This window comes from Cyclopterus lumpus, chromosome 9 (genome assembly GCF_009769545.1).
Source record: "Cyclopterus lumpus isolate fCycLum1 chromosome 9, fCycLum1.pri, whole genome shotgun sequence".
Taxonomy (NCBI): Eukaryota; Metazoa; Chordata; class Actinopteri; order Perciformes; family Cyclopteridae; genus Cyclopterus; species Cyclopterus lumpus.
The window spans coordinates 23922439-23946376 of record NC_046974.1 but is presented as its reverse complement, the minus strand read 5'-3'; the positions used below and the strand labels follow the sequence as shown (position 1 = coordinate 23946376).

General features: G+C 44.1%; 1 protein-coding gene across 1 annotated transcript; it reads right to left on the bottom strand.

The window, feature by feature from the left end:
• Positions 1–1855: 1855 nt before the first annotated feature.
• cspg4b (chondroitin sulfate proteoglycan 4b) lies at positions 1856–23828 on the bottom strand. Its single transcript, XM_034542353.1, has 10 exons — positions 23560–23828; positions 19255–19418; positions 13471–17037; positions 12433–12906; positions 11449–11625; positions 8880–9078; positions 7621–7752; positions 6265–6437; positions 5790–5973; positions 1856–5232 (listed from the first exon to the last, which is right to left on the bottom strand). The coding sequence occupies exons 1-10, from the start codon at positions 23654–23656 to the stop codon at positions 3173–3175; spliced, it is 7227 nt and encodes a 2408-aa protein (XP_034398244.1). The 5' UTR covers positions 23657–23828; the 3' UTR covers positions 1856–3172.
• Between the last annotated feature and the right edge of the window lie 110 nt (positions 23829–23938).

Sequence of the window (23938 nt, the reverse complement as noted above, 5' to 3'; positions counted from 1 at the left end):
GGGAAGGCTGGGTAACTATCCTGTGAACTGACGTCTGGCTCGAATTAACGAGATGGTTTGAGGGCGGGTCAGCCTTTGAGAAACCGGGATAGCCTGATGTCAATCATCTTGTTAATTTTAGCTCGCTAATAGGACATTTGATCGACTTTGTTGAGCCACGTACGAGAAATAGGGCCCTGGTTAGCATGACAACTCCCTGGTGCCCGTGAAAAAACTATTAGTATGCTATTTATATCCGACCTTTGTGTACGTTAGATACTGTGTAGCCTCCCGTAGGTTGGCTATCTATATCTTTACTAAACCTAACCAAACTGCTACAGAAAACTGAAAATAATGATGAAAAAAACAGAATGTTTTGGCTAGCTACCTATCTTGACTAGCTAACAGTTGCTAAATTGGGTAGCATATCTAACTTTTCTGCGTATAATTAGTGTGACTATTCTCACTGTTGTGACAATAATACTGCCGTTTATGGCGGTCATTTTATCTAGCGGCACTCGGTTTGGTTTCTGCAAAACCAACAACGTTCCTATCAAACTCAGCTCCACTTTGTTGCTCATTAGTGGGTGGGTTGGGCTTAAAACAATTAAGGAAACTAAATACAGCGTAAACAACATAACACAAGTACAGAAAGCACTTCGTAAACACCCATCCATCCATCCATTTTCAATACCGCTTATCCTCATTAGGGTCGCGGGGGTGCTGGAGCCTATCCCAGCTGACATAGGGCGAAGGCAGGGGACACCCAGGACAGGCCGCCAGTCCATCGAGGGCACATGTAGGGACATACAACCATTCACTCTCACATTCACACCTATGGGCAATTTAGAGATCAATTAACCTGCAGCATGTCTTTGGACTGTGGGAGGAAGCCGGAGAGCCCGGAGATAACCCACGCTGCCACGGGGAGAACATGCAAACTCCACATAGAAGGACCGCTCCGACCATCACTAATGTAACTCCAAAACAGCACTTTGGGACACAAACGCCTGTCACCTGGTTGAAAGTCCTGGTTTGACTCCATTTCAGTCAGTTTAACTAGTTTAACTAGTTCACTGTTCACTGTTCCCTCCGTGTCCACCCTCTGGACGGCCTGATGTGCTCCACCAGACGAGAGACTGTAAATCGGACACAATAAATAAATTGAGAGCGAGCCTCTGGGTGATCTTTCAGATCCAGTGAGTAACAGCTGTGCATCACTTCACCTCCCTGGCTGTGAGGATGAAGGAGCTCAAACAACATGGGTTTTTTCGCCGCAAAATAACAACGCTGGTTTGGGGATTGAGGTTGGAGCTCAGTTTTGGATTCAGAATGGGGAAGTACAGGGAAGTACAAAGACTGTGTGTTTGTGCGTTTATTTGCATTTGTGTGTTGAGGGAGGGAGCTGAAATTTGCATTTGTGATCTGGCTGTAATCTTAAATTAAAAACCTGTCCGCACATGACAGACACGTCCAGCATTTTGTGGGTTTGCCGTTGTGGGGGATGGGGACTAAATTGGCACGATATAGTAAGTCATCAGTAAAAAAGAGACGCTTGTGTCTTTCCTTAAATCACATTACACCTTTAACCTCGGATTCTTAGCAGACGTTTGGGGAAAACACTCAACACCTCTGTGCCGATCACGTCCCGTCGATTTTAGCTTTTGTGGCTGTGAGAAAACCACTATTAGGGTAATTGCAGGAAACCGGGAGAAGTGATGATGATAATTTATCTTTTTCTAATTGGTCCTCTGGTGCAGAGCATCCTTTGTTGCAGTGAGTGAAGCTCTATTAAGAGGGCAGCAGGCTGGAGGTACAGTGGAAATTACAGTGATGGAGAAAACCGCCACGCACGCAAAAAAGTGATTCCTTTGCGAATGTTTCAAAGTGGTTTATTAAAAATACAGTATAAATAAAAATGACACTTCGTAGGTTACATCATTCAGTACAAAACGATGCTGTAACATTATTTTTGTGTTTTTTCTGCAACAGCAATTCTTTCTCATCTCCCATAACCTGCTGGAACACATGAAAACATGCTGTTTGAATCTTAAACACGGAGGGGCAGGTCCGTAGAATCCAGTGTAGTTTTGTGTCATTGTTTAAAAGATCAGTGCCTTAATTTTTCAGTACGCTCTTTCTTAATATATAAATACTGTGCATAATAGAATTTTAAAAATAAAATTAAAAACAGTGCTACATCATTTGAACCAGTGTTGTTTGATCAGGCATATAAATAACTGTTTTTAATAGCAGTACAGAAACCCAACCGTTTCAATATACAGCCATGCTGGGATAATATTCAATGCTGCTACGTTAAACAAAGACCTCGATTATTGATGATACGTGCAACCCTCGTTTAAAAAAGGTAACATGAAGTAAATGTTAACAAAATACCTGAGTTACAAAAAGTGAATACACTCTAATAGATCATACAGAACAATGATATAAAACCTGCACAATCAATTGAAATGCTCAGACTTTACATATTTGTGCCAGCGTCAGTCTTCAGTAATTTCAAGCTGTTTGTTCGCATGGCTCCTCCCCTCTTACGACCATTACCCAGAATGCAAGCGACTTCGACGTGCATGCGGACCAGATAACAAGTGGCACCGGACACAGTTTATGATTTACCACAATGATGACTCAATAGTGAGTGACAAAACAAACTGTGCAACTGCTGAATAATGTGACTGCTTTCTGCCGTGTCCATCCTTAAAGCTGCTGCAAATCAATCAATTATCAACCACTAGGGGACAGAAGAGAAGAACACAAAAACAAGCCAACACAGCCTTTATAAAGTTGGTATTTGAAAATGTTCAAGCAAACAATTGCTTCGTTGTTCATCCAGTAGACGCAGAGTGAGCGTCATCATCCCATTGGAGCCGTTTATGGCCGTATGATCACCGCTTAGCTCCAGCTCTTCACAAGAATTCCTGATCTTTTGTTTGCTAAATGTTTGCCGTTATGCAGTAAAAACCAACCCAATAAGCTGAATGACACAAGAAGAAAATGTCCATAGAGCTGCAAAGTTAGGTGATAACATTACACATGACACTGTAACTTGCTTGAGTATCAATTAAAAATATTGATTAATGCAGCTTTAAGCTGGTTCGTGGCAGCTTAAAACCACATTTCAATTCGGTAATTAACCTGCATCAGCATTTTCCAGCACATCTTGGTTCATAGATGATCATACCCAGTACTGGTTCGTCTGCAGCGTGGGGGTGGTGGTTCTAATAATTTGGGAAGATGACGCCGGGGAACCGTTACTCCAAGAACTTATGAGCATGTTTGAGTCAATGGTGTCGTACACTGAGGCCTGATTCCATGTCAGTGACCGGTCAAGACCGGGGCTACCTGGGCAGTTGGGGTTCAACGGCGTGACGGTCACGGTGGGAACTGCCGTGCTCCTCTGGGGTTGACCCTGGTAGGACGCACCGCCCGCAAGACCAGCAGAAGGTGGCTCATTAGGCACGGCGGTGCTCTGCTTCCTCCATCTGTGGTGTCGGAAGAAGACAACCAGGACTACAAAGATGACTATGAGCAGCAGCAGGGCCAGCAGAGGTAGGATAACCAGGAGCGGACTGGAGGTTTTTTGAGGGTAGGACTCTACACGTACGGGCGTGTTCCTAAAGGGAAAGTCCTCAGGACCACGCGTTGGTTTGCCAAGAGTAGTGCTGAAAATGCTTGTTCGGTTGGAGTTCCCCCAGCGGTTGCGTGCCTTGGACTTTTGGTGGTTTTTGCTCGGTTGCTGGGTAGAGAGGAAAGCTGTGGACGGGACCGGCGAAGCACTTCTGTTTCTGGAAGCCTGAATCGGTGTCCGAGGAACGGACGACGTGGTCGGGACCGGGCCTTCCGTGGTCGGGGAAAGCACCAGATCGTATGGCACGACAGTAAATTTGAACTCTCCTTTCGCAGGTTGGACGTTCTGAGCTTTCAGTACAAACGCCAGCGAGTCGTTCAGCTCCTGGACTCCGGTCATGTTGGCATTCAGCTCCAAGGCTACCTTCTCCTGCATCAGGTCCTGAAAGGTGAAGGTCTCAACTAGTACAACTTTCCTGGACGCGTTAGGTTTTGTCCAAACCACCTTCCCATACTTTGGATGGGAGATCATCTCAAATACAGGGTCACCATCACTGATATTGGCCAGTTCGGAGGCATTGAGGAAGCTGGTGTCGAGTTTGACTGCAATCCCATTGGGAATCCTCAAACCTTTCCCGACCTGGATCAACGGTCTGACGGTTATGTTAAACATTAGGCCGGTCACATTTGCCTCTGAGGTGAAGGCACTGAACTCAAAGCTGTCCTCTGCAGAGGTGAGGGAGAGCATGTGGTAGGTCAGCCTTCCAGCCTCTAGATCCTCCTGTTCAAACTGCGCAGCCTCTCGGTTGTCCTTCAAAAGTTTGCCAAAGTTGGGAGGCTTTGTAATCTGGTAGCGAATGGTGATGTTTTTCCCGTTGGTCTCGGCGGAAAGGTTGTTTTGGGTCAGTGCCACTGACGTCTTGCCTTGCTCCAGAGTCAGTCCGGTATAGTTGACCAGAGAAATGGTGATTTTGGTCACTTCTAGGTTGAACAGTTTATATATGGGTTTATGATGGCCATCCGTGACACTGAAGTAGAACACCCCCGAGAAAGAGCTTCCATCATGGATGAAATAGACGCTCCCGTTATTAATTTGTGCTTGGTTGAAGGCCACTATTGACTCATCCAAACTTCCTTCCAGAGCTAGGTAACCATTGCTTGGCTTGCTAATCACAGAGAACTTAATGTCCTCAGGAGGATTGTCCAAGTCTTCAACTTTGAGATCCGAGGGCCCGAGGGCTACCGTGTCCCCTTGTACCACCCTTAGACTTGGTGCTTTGGTTTTTAGCAAAGGAGGCTGATCATTCACAGGCACAACCGTGATGTTGAAACACTCCTCAACGACATCCCTGTCGTCCTGAGGGCGCTGCGCAGTTTTGCCTTTAGGATTCAGCCATGCACTGAAGAAAAAAGAATCGTGAGTTGTCTCAGAGTTGTCGTGGTTGTAGGTGATACCGTACTTGTTCACGATGAACTGGGAGAAGTTGGGTTTCTCCTTGGTGAGGTTTCTCTCTCCGACCACGATGACACCGTACTGAGGCAGAGAGGTCACCTGGAACCAGACCTCATTGGCGCTCCGCTGAGGCGTCGGCAGCTTGGACAGCAGGTTGGTGGCATCCAGCTTGGATTCGTCAATGATGACACTCTCCCCTTCTGTCACCTCAGCGCCTAGCAAACATTTATTTAATCACAAGGGACAACATTGCTCAACATTTTTTAAGCAATAACAATAGTGGGGTGACTAATGGCGCCTTTCGTACTTCTTATGCTGCGTTCTCACAAAACATGTAGCAAATTAACCACTATTGCTGCTTTGTGCATGTTGTGGAAGTCCCAGATATCCTGGGAAACTGAAGATTGTAGCTGCAGCATCACCACTCAGAATAACGGCGTATAGGCGTGAAAAGGGCAGCGTCGTTATTGTTTGTATCATATGGTTCATACAGTTTTGTCCGGTGTTTGTACTGTTATGAGGTATTGTAGGTCTGGCTGAACACCAATGACTACTAAATATTTTTCCTCCATTTCTGATCCAACATCAGTGATGACATGACTTGCCATAACCTTTTTAAATGTATGGTCCCATAAGGATAAAAGCATACCGACATTGGCGATTCTCATGACTTAACCTCTAGCGCCACCATGAGGTTGACATTTGTAGTTTTGAGTGAAATTTCTCAACAATCAGCATGAATTTAATAACCCTGCTTTACTCTTGTTCATACCTGTGTTTGTAAGCAGGACCGTGCTGTGTTCAAGTCCTGTATTCTCATAGGAAATGTCGACTTTGAAGGTCTGGCTGTCCAGAGAAGTAGGCGGCGACGCCACCGAGAAGGTCACGGAGTCCATTGCTTCCCAGCCCACAGACTCGACGGGGGTTTGAATGTACACAACCTCTTTCCTGTCCACCTAAGTTGTGGAAAAAAACAACAGGGAACCTCAGGGCAGGAAGGGTTGCAGCTTCAACTGTTTCGGATCCTTATCCATCAGAAATAATTAATTACGTAAAAGCATGGCATGTTCCATTCTGCCAAAGAAACGCAAAGGCTATTTCCTAAATGAGGATGCAGAATATCTATTATTAATACCGTGGAAATTTGGAATCTTTCCACATGAACGTTCTACCTGGTACACATCCAATGTTTTGTATTCTTTAATATTCTTATTTAAAACGAGGGGGGAAAGTCTTCTTCCACTCACCATATCTTGTGTGAAACTGGAGACGTCCACCGTCGAGTTATCCGGCTGCCTCGTCACCAGGCGCCCCAGTTTGGGATGCCGAATCACACTGAACGTAATGACTCGGCTCGAGGTGTTGCTGATGTCATTGGTCACTGCTCGTAAACCCTCACTTGTGATTGGAGCAGAAGAGCCTGGAGGGAAAAGGAGGGAAACTGAGTCACGGGAAAAGTGGCTTGGATAATTGATCATGAAACTTTATCTGCCAAGAAAACAAGTTGTTATTTTTATTGTCTGGTGTTCGGTTCAGCCGTCACCACACCGTTAAAAACTCTTGTGCGGCTGCATCCAGTGTTGAGTCCCCCCGCGAGGCTTTTCACATCTATTTGACACCAAATAATGCAAAAACAAGTGCCGCAATGGGCCGACGAGTCCTTTGATGTGTCAAATTAAAGGCTTTTTTATTTTTACAGCACCGTCCGCCTGCAGTGCGGGTGTTACATAAAAAACCCAAACAAAGAAGTTAAACGTGGATCAGCCTTCTCAAGATGAACCACGCAGACTTCCAAAAGCTCTGCTGCTGCAGGGAAGATTGTGAGGATCCAACACAATTATGGCAGGCAAGACAAGAGGGGGAAGTACAGTGAACAAAATACTTGTTTCAAGGCACTTTATGATAAATATAATAAATGATAATGATGACAATCATTAGAAGAAGACAGCATCATGGAGATGCACAATGAAGCATCGAATGCGCCACGATACTCCACTTTACGAATTATGAAGTGTGCGTCGTTATCCCCGAGGCCTGCTCTTCCACTGGGGAGGGAGGGGGCACATATTTCTGAGTTGCTGTTAGTTATTAATGTGTGCCGAGAGAAATGAGCTCAACAAGCAGCAGCAGGTAGCACGGCGAGCGCCCTCAGTGACTTTCAAACGACGCTGTCCATCTTAAAAGGGATGCGAGTTGTGTAGTGTTGGCGATATCGGCAACAAGGTGTGTGGATTATCTTGAGTTTTGTCAAATTAATTATTTTTTGCGCTTTGAGTACAGCAAGCCAAGTGCCATAGAGACCCATTGTATTGGAGAGGGCAGGCCGGTACATCTCTGATCCGTAGCGCCACAGGGAAAGAGGAAAAACACCTAGTTTAGAAAGATACCACCGACTTTATTTTTTTAGATTTAAAAAGAGAACATGCACGCACGCACGCACGCCCTTTGCGGTGGAAGAAGACACATACATTAGAAACCCATCAAAAAACGTTCATTGGCAGTGAAATCATTCAACCGAATGAATTCAGAGCAGAGGCCATAGTCGGGCTGGTTGAACCGTACGGAATACGTGCCATACACCACAAGACACTGAGAAGATTTACCTGGAAACACCTTGAGCGGACGGTTTCTCTCTAAACTCAGAACTAGGGCTCTGGCGGTGATGCTGAATATCTGCCTGGGAGTGAAGTTCACGCCATCGTTGGCTTGGAAGTTGAATCCCCCTGACATGGCACCTGGAAATGCAGTGAAAACTAAAATATATCTAATAATAATAATAATAATAATAATAATTAAAAGTTAGTTACACTTTGTTTGTGGTTGCATCTGATTTAAAAAAAAAAAAATGAATAAAAATAGGGAATATACAGTGTATACTTGTTCGAGTGTATGTGATAAAGAAAGACATTCATCAACACAAAGTGTGAGTCCTTTTACACACCATCATTGCCAGCTGACTCGAGCAGAGAGAGAGCAACTCAAACTTTTGAGGGAATCGTCAACAGTAACCTCTAGTGGAGGCATGAATGAACGACAATAACATGATGTCCGGAATAAAAAAAAAATAAAAAAAACACATTACATCACTGCATTAAATCCGAAGCATGGTGGAGAATAAAAAAAAAAGCCCATCACTGTTGTAGCAATTCATTACAGGTTATATTTAGGACAAAACTGTGATTGAAGAACTCAATGTCTCAATATAAAAAATAAAAAAACTGTCCCCCCAATATGTTACTGGTTCTTAAAAAAAAAAAGGGACAATTCATAGATATCAGCTGTCTGCCTTATAAAATAAAATAAAATGGGACTATATGGCAGAGTATATATATATTACCATTATATTTGAGAAAAGGCTGGCAACTCGCACCAAAACAATCTAGTGCTACACAGTGTTACAGGTAAGAGGGAAAATAAGTGTATTTGGGATTTTCTTTTTTGGATGGTGAAACTGTTAATGGTGAAGGTTGTTCGAGCCGTATGGGGACCTGCTGAGAAACAATACACACACTTTATTTTTGTATTTATTATTATTTTAAATAGATATATTTCATTGTGTGATGAATGTCCATTATCCAAATACATATTGAAAAAAAGATAGTAAGTGCTGAATTAGTCTTTTTTTCTTCAGTATCTTTGTCCTCCGAAACAGAGGAATGTTTAAATAATTTTATATTATAGGAGTCACATTTCTGATTTTTTAATTATTGTTTCTGTTGTTTTATTAATAGTTTCTGTAGTGTATAGTTTTGTAATTTGGGGGGAGGACCGCTGTATACGCCTATGGCTTCTGCAGTGTTGGGAATTATTTATACTTCAGGAGTTGATGAAGAAAAAAAGAAAAATTAAACCGGATTGTTACCTTTGTGGACAAACAGCAGCTGCCCCTGGTCAATGTGCTCCTGGGTGAAGTTGAGCGCCGCCCTCATGGGGGCGCTCTTCAGGGCCAGGTGTCCGTTGCTGGGCGGGGTCACCATGAAGTGCAGCCCCGCTGGGGGGGTGTCCAAGTCCTCCGCTCTCAGATCCTCCGGCCTGATCTCTGTCATCGAGGACACCCACACCTGGACACAGGACAGGTTTCATCGGTTATCGCCGTGACAACATGGACCTCAGGGGACCTGGAGGCTCATGATGTGTGTGGTAGGTGGGGGGCTAACAGGATTTGACAGACAAATTCCAGTTTGGCATTTATTTTGAGAGAAGGAATAAAATGCTGTCATATTTTGTTATACAATGAGGCAAACGTCTTGGTACATTAAAGTAGTTGTTGTGTTTTTCCCCGAAATCCCTGTAATTCAACAGCACTGCATAAAATGGTCCGGAGGAGAGAACAGGGTCATGCCTCTTTCCTGCTCAGATAGAATACAAGTCCCCGGGCCGTTGGAGTCCCCGCCCCGTGGAGACTCAAAAGGCCTCGAGTTAACGCAAAGGAACAGAGTAACTCAATGACGTGAGAGGCAGCAAAGCCACTGGGCCGGCTACAAAAGGATCAGCCCCGCCACTCCGGGCCGGAGCAAACTCTTGCGTAACATGACGCCGTCCCTCGCGCAGGTTATGACGCCACAGTGGAGGGCGACCCATCCTGAGGGTTGGAGAGGCTCTTTTGACCCAATAGGATACGCACAGGTGTTAATAATATTAACAATGTCTCTGTTCTACCTAGTCTACTACTATTAGTGTCCCATGACACTGAGCTAGCATTAGCTGCAGGGGGGGGCTACAGCTTGAGTGACTGAGTTGTCAACCTTCACCACACATCTTTGATGACTTGACTGCCTCAACTGTGTCTATCCATCTATGCTGCTCTCGCCAAAGCCAACAGACTCCATTAAAAAAAACACTAATTTGATTTTGTAGCGGCTCCTGTGTTCTGTGAGGTAAAACTATTATTATTTTGTTAGTCTGGTGGCTTTGGCGAGAGCATAAATAACCGTTTTATTTCTCCTCCTAAAAAGGGCAGTCTGACGTCAAGGTAAAGAATAAATATAGTGTTCACTTAAACTGATATTGATTGTTTTTTAAGGTGACTAAAATACGTCTCGCTGGCGCCCCCTGTCCACAGCGGTACTTTGCTTTGCTTGTGCTGGTACTCCAAACTCTACTGTCGGTAGACGTACCTCGTCCAACCCCACTTCAACACAGCTCACAGCTTCATGTGACACCGCAGTGCGCTTTACTCCCACTTTCACCCCGACATTCGATTCCTACTAAGGAAACCAGCACAGACTGCGTATATGTCATTGTGACAGCATTCTCTCCATAAATGTTAACTAGAAAGCTTTTGTACTGGGTTATATTTAGTTAGATTACTAAAGTTATTTGTGGTTTTTTGAGAATGCATCCATTCCACACTAGAACATATTTAATCTTGGGGTTCAGCGTTTGCCACATAACTCGTAAAGACACAACCCCTGTGGTATAATTTATGGATGCAAATCAGACGAGTCCTTTCTTTTTTCCAAACACAAACATCAAAGCTGTTCCAAAACCATCACTCTGGTGAATGATTACGGAATTAATAAATCCCTCTGTGATCTTGAGAAGACCTGTTCGTCGAAAACGGTTCCATCAAGTGTAGTGGCAGAGCGCCACCTTGTGGACAAAATCCAGACCTTTCACCTGGCATCTAGGGACATGACTGTAGCTCCCTTTTTAAAAAGTATTATCCAGAGTTTCAATAGCAAAACGACTTTTATTCATCCAGCATTCCTGAGAGGAATTTGTTCAAAGTCGCTCTTCTCCGAGTCCGCAGGATCCCAGAGGAATTCGAGGCAAAGCTGAACAGACAATGGAGACCTATACTTCAGCCTCTCCCCCTCTCTCTCTCTCTCTCTCTCTCTCCAGCTAGACCTCTCCCCATAAGAGTATAATAAGAGTATATAATATTATATAAGAGTAAACTCAGAGAAACCGGGCTGCACTGAGGCCACAGCATTCGCTATTTCCAGCCCATGCCATCATGGCACTCGTGAAATGGACTAAATGCAAGCAACATATTTTCCGCAGCAGGACCTTCTGTCTGCGTCATGCCTGTGGGTTCCCCCCCCCACATTCGATCTTAACTCTTTCACATTCATAAGAAGCCTTTGAATTAATTTCCAGTCAACCCGAACAACAGCAGCTGCCTCTTCATTCCACCGGCAGCCGACCCAGCAGAAAAAGCCGGCCTTACGTTTTAATAGTAGGATCGTTTTTGTTTGAAAGCTCAACACCTTAACAGGCCTTCCTACAAAATCCCAAGAACCCTCAAATGTCTGTTCTGTGCTGCCGGCCCCCCTTGACCCTCCTCCACATAGCAAACATAGTTTCCCTAATCCAGCCAGCTATGGCAACTTGCAGAACTGCCCACATGAAAATTGTCTGACAGTAAGTTATGGTACCAGGCATGCCAGTAAAAAAAAATGTAATATAGAACAGCAGTGCCGACTCACCCTGAGGACCCTGTTGGCTGTAATAACAGGAGGCTCGTCGTTGACAGCTGAAACCTGGATGTACACCGTCTGGGCCGCGCTCTGCTTCCTCAGGCCCGTGTCATTGGCCGCCACGGTGAAGCAGTCAGCTAAGGTTTCGCTGCCGTCGTGGACGTAATAAATGAATTCGTACTCCACCTGATTAAAAGAATCAAAATAAAAGAACCTGAGACCAGACACTCCAGGTACAAGGTTCAATCAGGCACAAGACACTACATTTGCAGATTTGTGACCTCTTATCCACATAGCCTGCACACAGGGCGCAAAAACACATCGGAGCTTTGTGCAATCTTAGAAATTAATTAGGAGCACAAACATGACCATCATAGCAAAACCCTAGAGCCTCAAGGGTCAGACGATAAGGGGAGCAACCCATTTAAAAAAAAAGGCCTGCAGATGAGGATGACATTTTAAAAAACCTCATTGGCAGTAGACATGGCAATAAAATGCAGAGGTTACTTTTTATAATAATATAATATTGCTATACATCATTTAATTAAGAATGCATTCATGCGTAATATTAACAACAATTCAGTTGGACTATATCATATTTTTGGTTTTAAGGTGTTTTACTTATTTATTATACCTTTACTGTGTGATTTCATATTTATTATACTTGTTTTGATCTTGTTTTGTTCTACCTAGGTCTTTTATTTGTTTGGTTTCACTGTCCACTATACTACTGTAATTCTGCAAATTTCCCACGCTGTGGGATTAATAATTATATTATTTTAATTTATGTTACAAAAATTGCCTGTACACTTGGGTCAAATATGAGAAAATAAATGCCTGTAAAATAGCAATTATAAAAATAAAAAAACCGCATCCAAAGAAACATACAGTTCATGTTAGTTACCAGCATGAACAGTATCATCACCACCACACTACATCAAATTATTAATCCAGCAATCAACTCTTTCTGCAGCAACCATCAGAATCTCTCACCTGCCTCCTGGTGAATGAAGTTATGGCCATGCCGGGGTGTCGAGAGTGCTCGACGTGGCCGTGCCGCGGGGGCTCGGTCAGACTATACAGGAAGTTGATTCCCGCAAAGTGCCGGTTGGTGACTTTGAGCACGTCCGGGGTCAGCGCCTTGGACGCGCCCTCTTTTAGCGTGAAATTGGAGACCCGAAGCGGGATGAGGCTTGGGATGATGTCGACGGACATCCTGATACCGTCGACGTCCGTCACCCCGTTGGTGGCATCCAGGACGAAAGTGTCGTTCACTCTGTCGGGCTCCGCCTGCACGTAGTGGATGTTCCCGCCGTTAACGTCCTCCTGGGTAAACGTCCTGACAGGGGACTGCTGGGTTCCGAAGTAGCGCTCCTCCGCATCGTCAAAACGCCGGAGAAAGCCATGAGACGGGGCCACCTTGACTGTGAATGCGATCTCGGATGGCAGGTTGTCCTCGTGGGTGACCTGCAGCGATCAGAAAACATATAGGTTAAATTTGAAATGCTCCATGCGCCAGTACCGCTCAGTTTCCATTTTGGTCTCAATGTGACGTGGCAGACAGTTCCTACCCTTAATAAAGCAGAGCAGTAAAAACTGGTCTTTCACAGGAACATTCTTGTGATATTGTCCTTTTATCACAGTTAAGATTATCTGACCAATGTTGTTTCTCCTATGACACCATAACCACAACATGAAGGTTTTTAATGACATATTTTTAAGAAATTTTGTTTCGTTTTCAAATTAAACATTTTGCTCACATTCTACAAGTATTAATTATAATTCTTAACATTATTAGCCTCTGTAAAAGGTGAGGGTAGTGACAACTGGTTAACTAATAAAAAGTAAAAACAAACATCCAAATGAACTCGAAAAAGTAGATTGTTGTGGTAGACAAATTATAAAAGATGTTTAAAACATAAAAAAGAAGAAGAAGATGGTATTGGCCTTCAAAACGGCCATCATATTATTGGAACCAAAACATAAATTGTTGATTAATAAGGCTCAAACTGACTCTAGTGAAGCACTCACCTCTAGTTTAGTTTCGCTGATCTTCACTGGTTTCCCCTCCTCCACCAGCAGCATGTTGTGATGCAGCACAATGGGTGGCCTCTGATGACTTTCCAGGTACACCTTCACGTTGATCCTCGCTGCAAGTTGGAGACCTTTAGCGTTCACCGTTAAGTTGAAAAAGTCTGCAAGATACTTGCTGTCGTCGTGGCGGTAGGCGATCAGCCCGCTCTTGAAGTCCGACTGTGTGAACGACTCCACCTTCGTTCCATTGCGGTAAAGTCCCCCATACTTAGGAGCCCCATCTAGCTTAAAGATGACCTCCTGGTCGTCTCTGATGTCCAAATTTGACACAACGCTAAAATTACTTGTGGAAAAGGTGACGGACCGGCCCTTCTGAACCAGCAGGCCGGTGCTGATGCCAACTCTCAAGAAGGGGTCATGCGCGCTGACGTCTAAAAGGCTCGATACAAAATGCTTCCCGTCCGAGACAAAGAGCACAAACCGGCCCGTGCTCACGCCCTTGTGAATGAACAGCACTCGCTTTTCCTCCAAGTCCTTCTGTCGAAACTGGAATAGCCGTTGAGTGGTGTTGTTAACCAGCACTAGGTCTCCCATCGGGATTCCACGACGAGTGTAAATCAACTGTCTGTCATCAAAATCAGAGTCTGCATCGTGGTAACGCAAATCCTCCAGAGTGAGTATCCTCTGTCCATCCCTTACTACATGGAACACTTTATCAATAATACGTACAGGCTTTTGGTCGTTCAATAGCTGAATAGTTACGTTGAATACTCCTTCTTTGCAGCCGAAATCGTCTGCTGTGATCGAGGATTTGAACCCTTGGCTGGTGGACGCTATGAAAGTGAACTTGTCTTGCGTTGTTTCACTGTCATCATGGATGTACATGATCCACTCTTCCAATAGATCCTGGTTACTGAAGGTTAAGATGTTATTGTAGCTGGCGTTGGAATTTGACTGGCTAATACGGGCCAGCTTCCCGTGTTCAGGGCTGCTTATTATTGTGTAGTACATATCCTTTGTGCTCAAAGTCTCTGCGAATAGGTGGTCCTTTGTGATAAGTTTACTTTCTCCCTCATGTAGTGAGAGTCCGTCATTTCTCATAAACACGCTGTTGACATCAGCTTTAATAGAAAACCGAAAGTCATAGTATTGTGACTGAGCGTGTTTGGAAATAAGCTGAAATTTAAACCTGTCACTGGTATCTTCGTAGGGCCTGTCAACAAGCTCGTAATGTACTTTTAGACCGGTCACATCTTTTTGGCTAAAGGTCGAGTTCTTCCCCAAGACTGTGGCATCGAGCAGGAGTTTCCCTTTCTTAGGCGTGGTGAGAACGTGGTAATGAATGTCTTCATCCAAGAGGGCCACGCCTTCAGCTATGGCAAAAAGATACTCAGAGTCCAGTGTCACTCTTCTTACTTTATCCAAGTCAATAATAACATTCCTCGCCAGGTGGTACTTCACCCACGTCACAGTGATTGGGAAGAGTATTTCAGTGGTTGCCCTTGCAGCCACGTTAACTTTGCTCCTAAAGTAATCAGTGGCGTTGGAGGTCTGGATTTCTTGATAGGTGCTAACATATCTCAGGCGCTCTTTTTCAAGAAGCCTTTGGGAAAACGAGTCGGTAGGCCTCCATTCACCACTGGAGTGAAGCCGTTGGAGTTCTCCATACTGAGGGGGTTCAATGATATAAAATCGGATGTCTACGACTTGTTTCACAGCATTGGTTTGCACAGCCAGCTGCTTTGAACCGAGTATAGCCGTCTCCCCTTGAGTGATCTCAAGGCCTGTGTTGTTGGCAATCGTATACTCCAGCGCTACAGCCATGACCCTGAGGACCACCGTGTTGCTGACTTTTTCCCCATCACTAACTCTAAGAACTATCCTTGAGTTTCGAACCCCTGCGTGAACATAGAACACCTTCAGTTCCTCCAAGTCTAAATATGAGAATGCCGTCACTGCCTTGCCAGGGTTGTTTTCGATTTCCAGATATCCTGCATCAGCGTTCAAGTTCCCAAGCACGGAGAAGACAAGGTCGGTGTCGCTGCTGTCAATGTCTGTGGCTTTCAAGACATCAGTGGTGAGGAGCTTCTTTGAGTTCTCCAACAGGACAAAAAGATTTCCTTCAGGGAGACTCAATTCAGGTGCATCGTTGGTGGGTGTCACGGTAATATTGTAGCGGTACAATTTGTCGCTTTTCAGATAATCAGGAACTTGCCTTCTACTGCTACAATACATTGAAAGCATGAAGAAGTCATCTGGTTCCTCGGAGCCTCCATGGATATACATCACTCGTCCATGCCAAAGGTCCAACATGCTGAAGGTGTTCTCCTCTTGGTCCTGGTCAACATCAAGCCTTATCTGACCACGAATTGGTTGTTCCCGAATTCGGAACATGATTTGAGAGTGTCGAATGCCAAGCTTCTTGAAGTCCAAGACTACCTTGATGTGTTTGGCCTCGAGAGATGCTCGACCGCCTTCCTGAACCGCAAGGTTTTTGAGCTGCACAAATTTCGAGCCATGCTTTCTGTCCAAGCCCCATGCGAGGGTGGACATGTGAAGTGTTGGTGTCACCAAGCGAAAGAGGGGTACCGGAGCACTCGTTGGACTCACAGTGGTCGAGGGTTCCGGTTCTTTTTCTGGCTCACAACCGACTGAAATATCCTTGGTGACTACAGCTTTGGAGAGACCCATTTTCACTCCATTGACTTCAATATTCTTCACACATCCTTTAAAGGAACCTCCTCTGACACGCTTTCCAGACACAGAGACAAGCCCCACCTTTCTGACTTCCGATCTGGTGCCGTCGTCGATTCCTCCAACAAAAAGATAACCTTTAAGATGAAGCCCCTTTGAACCAGAGCTAATGCTGCTTTTCACCATCTCACCATCAACAGAAAGCTCAAGGCTTTTGGAACTGAACTGCAACTTGACAGAATGCCATTTCCTATCATTGATGAATGTGAGTGATCGAAGCTCGGTTTTGGTTCCACCTTTCCCAACAATGGCCACCGGCAAACCTTCCTGAATCTCCACAGCAACAAAGTCCCCCTCTCTGGCTGAATTATACAAGATGATTCCCTCTTTGGCTGAAGAGTGCACCACACACTCGAATATTGCTTCCTGCTGGGCGTCCCAAGTTGGAAGAGAAACGTAAGCCCTGGAGCTGAAGAAGCTGATGGGGTCCTCCTCAGTGGCAAAGAATTGGGGACTGCAGCCTAAAGACACCTCATGGACATTCTTGAATCCGGTATACGGCCTCAGTGATGACAACAAGTCGTGTTCGTTGAAGACCACCTCATCCATGCAGCCTCGGAAGCCGATAAGGTCTCTCGGGAGGTAAAGTCTGTCCAGGCCTCCCGAGCCTCCCACGTAGAGCCCATCCAAAATGTAGAGATCGTGATTGGACCCGGGCATCTTTATATCTGTGTGAGAGTTCTTGTCGACAGTCACAGTGACGTTCTGCAGCACATGGCAGACCTCCACAGAGTGCCAGGCCAGGTCGTTGAGCTGGGTGCCTCTCTCCGACTGTACCACCACCTCTCCCGATCCAAGGTCCAGTTTCAGCTGAGAGAAGAAACAAAAAGGATTGCAAATTATGCTATATTGCATAAATGAAAAGGTAAATGTACATACTGATCTAAGAAGCAATTCCATTTTAAAATCAGGTTTATCACTTATAAATATTTTTATTTATGTCCCACATTCTGAAATATTGCCATGCTGGCGACGTGCCTCTAGGAATGGAAGTGTTGCTCAGATTGTCCACCATTTAAAATACCTCCAGAACTATTGGCTGATTTGCCATGAATTTATGGTCCTAGACAATGAAGCCTACTGACTTGATACCCTAACGTTTCCTCTTGCAGCACAACACATTTGTTGGTTTTATTTTTGTTTCTTCGTATGATTTTAGAACTGAATCGCCGTTACATTCGGTACTAAAATAGCCTTGACTGCTTCAGATGTTACCGTTTTTAATAAAATGTCTTGATAACTAGATGGATAACTGGATGGATCGCTGTTACATTTTGTAGACGTTCATGAGCGCCTCAGGATGAGTTACAATTACTTTGGGGTCCTTTAAAGTTTCCATCAAGCGTCATTATCGGGTCACGCCAAACTTCTCTGGTGAACATTGCAAAACATAACACCCACGAAACATCAGCATGTTAGCAACTGTAAACATGTTAGACGGCAAAGTAAAGCCTTGCAGTGCCTCTACTCTCTACCGTAGCTGGGGACTGTTTGGTATGATTATGAAGATTGTTTAAAAAATAATTATTATATTTTAATAAACATTTATCCATCATTACACAGAATCTAGAAATATGTCCATGGTTTCAGATGACATAACTGCATGTATAACTTTAAGACTTGGCTTTAAAGACTTAAATGACTATGAATGTCTACTCAGGGAAACACAGAACTTAAACTGCTATACTCTGATGTCACCTGCTGTTATAACAGTGAGTTTTATCTGCGTTTTAAAGCAGGAAGACAACTATCATCTCCACGCCTGCAGCCATGTCCGCGGAGCATCATGTCACCATCTCAAACTAATGCTGCATTTAGATGACGTGCTTGTCAGGGCTTGCTCCCGAGTCCCCGCTATGCATGCGTGGGCTTCCAGGGAGCGACGCTCGTGTCTGACTAACGTGCAATGAGACCCCGAGCCCGAGGAGGACTTGTGCGAGTGAACAAAAACATCATTTGGTGACCTGTGCCAGTTTAGGGAACAGGGACGAGAAGCTCACCCCCCTCATGCTCACGGAAAAAATGCAACGCGGTTGCGATTCATTCCCGGTTGCATTGGCCACAAAGGATTTCTCGAGTTTTGATGCACAAAAGATATAATGCATATCTCAGGACCTTTTGTGTTTCTTATGAAAGTGTCTGCATAATATTATTTTTTGCCTAGCAGAGATGCTCAGAGGATGCTTTCCAAGCAGTCTTGAGGTGACATGCATTCACCTCAAGACAACCCAAGTCCTCCCTGTGAGGCTTGTGTTGTGGGCTAAAAATAGTCATCCAACTTGGGACACACACCAATCCTAAACCTTGGGACTGTGCCAGAGATAAACATATTTTGTCATTAAAATAGAAACAAATTGCCAGAAGTATGTATATGCATATATATATATATATTTATATACTAAATTAGAAAATTCTGAGCATTCTATAGAAGCAAAAAACCTGAGTACCTAAAAAAATATATTATAGCATGTATCATTATATCCGTGCTGAAATTATTAGCCGATTAATAAAAGTAATCTTTTCAGTTACCTTTGGTGCTTTACTTTGTTCTATATTATTTTAAATTGAACACAGTTGGGTTTTGGCCTGTGAAGATGTCATTTTGGGCTCTGAAAAATTGTGATTCTTCAATAATGACAATTACTCAATATATAAAATAATCTTTAGTCACAGCCTTATATGACATAATATTATGGAGTGATTACAGTGCCTACAAGCAGTACGGCTAAATCAAGTAAATCAAATTTTTGGGAGAGGCGGTAGAGAGGCAGAGGCGTCGCAAATCACCCGGCGGACATATACAGTATAACCACACAAAAGGATCCCGCCACTGCTCGAACACAACAAACTGCTTTCATCATCCCACTGTGACAAGTGACTGGTATGGAGTTAATGTGTGTGTGTGTGTGTGTACTGCATGTGTGCGTGTGGATGTGCCTGTGTAGATGTGAGCGTGTGCTTGCGTGCCCTCGCTCATGTGTACTTGAACATATATGCTCATGCGCTGGGGGCCACCAATGTACCCACCTGCAGGCGGCCGCCGTGGAGCTCCAGCAGGAAGTATCTAGTCTGGCCGGCAGCCAGGAACAGCAGGCCGCCGGCGCTGGAGGTTCGGAAGCGGACGCGCAGCGCGTTACGGTCGGACGACTCGGTCGCCTTGAGCTGCACAAAGCCGTCTCCGTAGAAGGAAACTGGAGAAAGAGACATTAGGGAGATGGTGATGGTGGTGGTGGCGGGAGGATTTAAAAAACGGAACAGAAAGTACAGTAGCAGGGAACACCGAGCGAGTAAAGCCAAGCATTGTGCTCTTAATATCGCCCAACGTGTAACATTTAGATGTAAAAGTCAGGCTACTTATCATCCGGGTTGTTCTATACAAGTGGAGCCTATGTGTGCGGGAAGCACTCGCACCCATAAACACACGCACAAAGATAAACACACACATACAGCGCAACAAATTATACCTCACCCCGATTTAAAAGAATGCTTGTAAGATTCTCTGCTGGGTTTCACCCTTCCTGGGTGGCCTGCTGCGTTTGTGTGCTGGTAGTTTACATGTTCGACAAGAGTGCAATGATGAAAACACTTTTAGATTGTAGAGTAATAACCTTCTTTTTAGGATGAAACTAAATAGAATGGCAGGTGGGGTTTTTTTTTTTATGCGCGTCTGCTTGTTTTGTGGCTCTCAGAGAAAGTTGTTTGCCGACCGTCCAGATTAGTAGGGATGATTGTTTTTTACACTTTAAAGGTATTTGACTTTAATGCCACAACGGAGGAGGAGGAGGAGGAGGATCGGGGAGCTCAGGAGGGGAAGTCAGACGTGTTTGGGCCTGTCCTGCCCCGACAGGAACCTTCAACCTGAACATGAAAGGCCCTGACGTCCACGCAATGCCAGAAACAACTGTGGCGGACAGGCCCAGCTGTTTCACCCCCCACAGCCATCTCGCATCAACCCTGTAATCTGGCCTAACGCGCTCTGAAGCGCTCTCATCCGAGCCCTCGTGCCCACGCACCAGCAGCACTCGAGCTCTGCAGCTCCCACGCATATTATGAAAAAAGAACGGTTAACGGACGTCTTTGGCCTCTCGCTAAGAAACTTGAATGATTCATTAATTGGCAAGAACAGCGCACCACTAATGGAACAGGGTGACTCAACGGGGAGGCTGGTTACAGTTAATGTGAGTTAATGCATTGTTGGAACTCCTGAAAAGGATTAATGCACCAATTGGCTCGACTGAATCCAATCTGTACAGATCGAGCAGCGTGAATTAGCTAGCCCTCAGGCCACGTCAGCAGGAGCTGATTGCAGAGAGACTGAAGTGAAGACAATACAGATCAAGTTTCACTCGTGTCAAACATCCTGTGCTAAGAAGAAAAGAAAAAACAGCCATTACAACATACACTTTGACTTATAAATATATATATATATATATATATATATATATATATATATATATAAAGAAAATAAATAATTATTTATAATATAATATATAATATATATATATAATAAAATAAAATAATAAAATATGAGATAGAGAGAATACCGATTGGTAGAAGAGAGAGTGGTTTGTTTCTCCTCATCTCCCAGGATTTCTTGAAATAATTGGCCGATTTGACATTTTTGCTTGCGTGCAGACAGACTCGGCCTTTGTGCATCGCCCATTTACAAAATACGTTTTTTGTAACTTTGAGACAAACAAATCTGCCCCCCAACAGACAGATATATCGGCCCAGTTTCAACACCAGATGGTAAAATCCCACATCATGGGCTTATCTATAAAATACCAGAAAATATTTTTTTACGACAGACAGCGTTCCCTTTACCATTAGACAAAGAAACAGTACATTATCACAACTGAGAAGCTGGAACCAGTGAATATGTTGCTTGAACAGTGAATTGAAATAATAAATGAATTATTAATTTTCCTTCAACTGATTTAACCTTTGCAGCCCTCCACTCCTGACCCCCTCATCCTATTCATGAACAAAATGAATACCTTACCAAGCCCGCAGCCGTGAATCAAAGTGAGCTTGTCTTTTGAGTCAGACTTGTTTAGTTATCTATCACCATGAAATACATTTCTAGTCAAACGGCTTATTAAGTAGCTACATGTTGTCCAATGAACCTCACATGGTCGCTCCCTTCCGCCGGCTCTGGTGGTCATTTGTGCGCACCCAGAAAGTAGCCTTGTTTTGCACCAGTTCACACAGAAATGTGCCCCGGCTGAATAATAAAGTAAAAGGGCAAACAAGTTAACAAGCTGGACAAAGTTGAATATATATATATATATATATATATATATATATATATATATATATATATATATATATATATATATACAGATTTCTTCTCTCTAAATAAATACATTTAAAAAAAAAAAAATTCTAATAATAATAATAAATATATATATATATATATATATATATTTCTTTAGAGAAAAAAATAGGGAATAAGTAACATCATTCATTTCTCTAACTCAATATATACATTATATTTATATAGAAAAATAATAGGATAGTTATTCCTTCTGTTTGTTTAATGAGCTTTAACAGAGCTGTCAGGCGTAATGGGCCTTTAGCAACTGTTAAATCCAGCTGTAAACAAACGTATCGATTGGCCCACAGGAACAGCATCCAGCATTACTCATCCTCACTCTGAGTCAGGCTGACTGCACTTACTGTCCTTTCTCATAAATACATCTTGTTCATTCATCTGACTTGCTCTCTGTAGAACAGTGAAAAGGGTGTGTGGGGGGGGGGGGGGGGGGGGGGGGGGGCTCAGCATTTCCCCAAAAAACTAAAACACTGGCCAAGAGGAATGCAATGACATTTGCTCCCTTAGATTCACAGGGATGGACATGCATGCTCAATTGTATTTCGGTGGTTTGAGCAGTGACGTTAAAGCCCTGTGATTGAGCGTCATGTTTGGTTAGAGCCACAACAAACATAAAAAGGTTGTTGCCCATAGTTTGCTGGATTCTTGAAAAGCTGGGAGAAAAGATGGAAAGAAAATGTCAGGGTCTTTTTGGGCCGGTTTTGTTTTTGGACTTCTCACATGCTGAAACATGGACTTTTTTGGGGGGGAGGGAAGGAGGTGGAGGTATGTAAATGAAAGAGCAGGGTGCACAGACAGAAAACAATACCCACACATAAGCAGAAACACAAGAGGTGTTTGGAGGTTGTTCTGTAATCTACATGTTTGCAGGGGCCGTTTCTGTGTGTCAGGGACATTTGGGTTTTTCTTGGGGGGGATTACACAAACCGTCCATTCAACAACAAAGCCAGTGACCTTTTAGCGAACACACCCGCTTACATTTAATTTGAGGGCTAAGTCCAGTGCTTGTCACTGCCTGTACAGTTTTTGTTGACTTGTCATGCACTCTGGCATGCGGATGCATGTATGGAGATGGAGATATATATACGCACATGCATTGAGGTGAGGATATGGTGAGGCAGAGCCTGCATGAACGCTGAATTTAGATGACACATGCATGGAATCAAATAAACCAGAGAGGCCAATGAATGCCCACATGGATGCAAATAACATACATCTGAAGCTGTGACTCATGAAAAAAGCATCCAAGCCCACCCCGTAGATCTCTCAACGCCTGTCCATTTCTTTGACTTTAATGCGAGTGTAGTGTTGTCAATAAGATGTTCCCACGGGCATCGCAGCCCCATTTGCACTGCTCCTTGTGACAAGGTAAGCGCCTGTGCGTGCACGGATTATCCCAGGTCATGTCTCTGAGATAAATACTGATGTTATTGGCCACATTAAATTGAAAAACTCTTGCAGAATCAAGCTCCCTAAAAAGCTATTTTAAAAAACGACCATCTGTTGTTGCTGTGTGAATGAATGGCTGCAGACAAACAGCCAACAGCCAGACTTCATTCACAATTGTATTAATGTTGTTGAGATTAACTTTTTTTTTAAAAGACCTGAGAACCTCATACGGCGCCACAACGTCGCGTCGAGAAAACATGTAACTATCCTCGGTAAGTGAGTCTGCTATTACATTTCATACAGAAAGTATCTACTGTAGCCTCCATGTGAAGCGAATCACTGTCAGCCATTAAAAAAAGACAACTACATTTACGATAATTTGTCGCGACCATTGAAGTGGTCGTTATAACCCGGGCAATCTCATGTAGCCTTCAGGGTGAAAGTGATTCCTCGGTAAACTACAAACACCTGGAACAACCTCGTCAATGTGATCAAATATGTTGATACGCTAACGGGATTCACACATCGGGACTGAAAACACCATACAATGAGTTTCTCTCTCGTTTGTTTTCTTGTTGAAGACGAAAAAAGAAAAGAAAAGTTGTTACCTCCCGACGCCAGCTCGAGCAGAAGCGACCACCAAAGCAGACCGCGGAGCCACAACTTCGTCTTCTTCTCCTGGGTGTTTTTCACAACAGGGTCCATCTTTGTTCTCCCGGTGGGAACACGAATGTTACAGACACGTGCGGTACATTTTAACAGACATGATTCCCCCCCACTTCTTCTTCGCGCGTCGGTGCCGTCCAACTCAACAGTTGAGCTGTGAAGCTGTTGCAGCCCGAAGTGGACTGGACTCTGTGAGGCAGCACTGCCGTCATGTGAGCTACTCGGTCAAGTGAACCGCCGCTTAAAATGTAATGCACCTCTCTTTATGGTGTTACGGTACAGAGGCTTGTACGTCCCAAAAACACGGAGATAGACCCTTAT

Coding starts and splice junctions, on each gene's coding strand:
- cspg4b (XM_034542353.1), bottom strand. CDS start 23,656: ATGGACCCTGTTGTGAAAAACACCCAGGAGAAGAAGACGAAGTTGTGG. Junction 17,038..19,254: donor TCCACGGCGGCCGCCTGCAG/GTGGGTACATTG, acceptor TTCTTCTCTCAG/CTGAAACTGGACCTTGGATC. Junction 6,438..7,620: donor TCCGCTCAAGGTGTTTCCAG/GTAAATCTTCTC, acceptor TTTTCCCTCCAG/GCTCTTCTGCTCCAATCACA.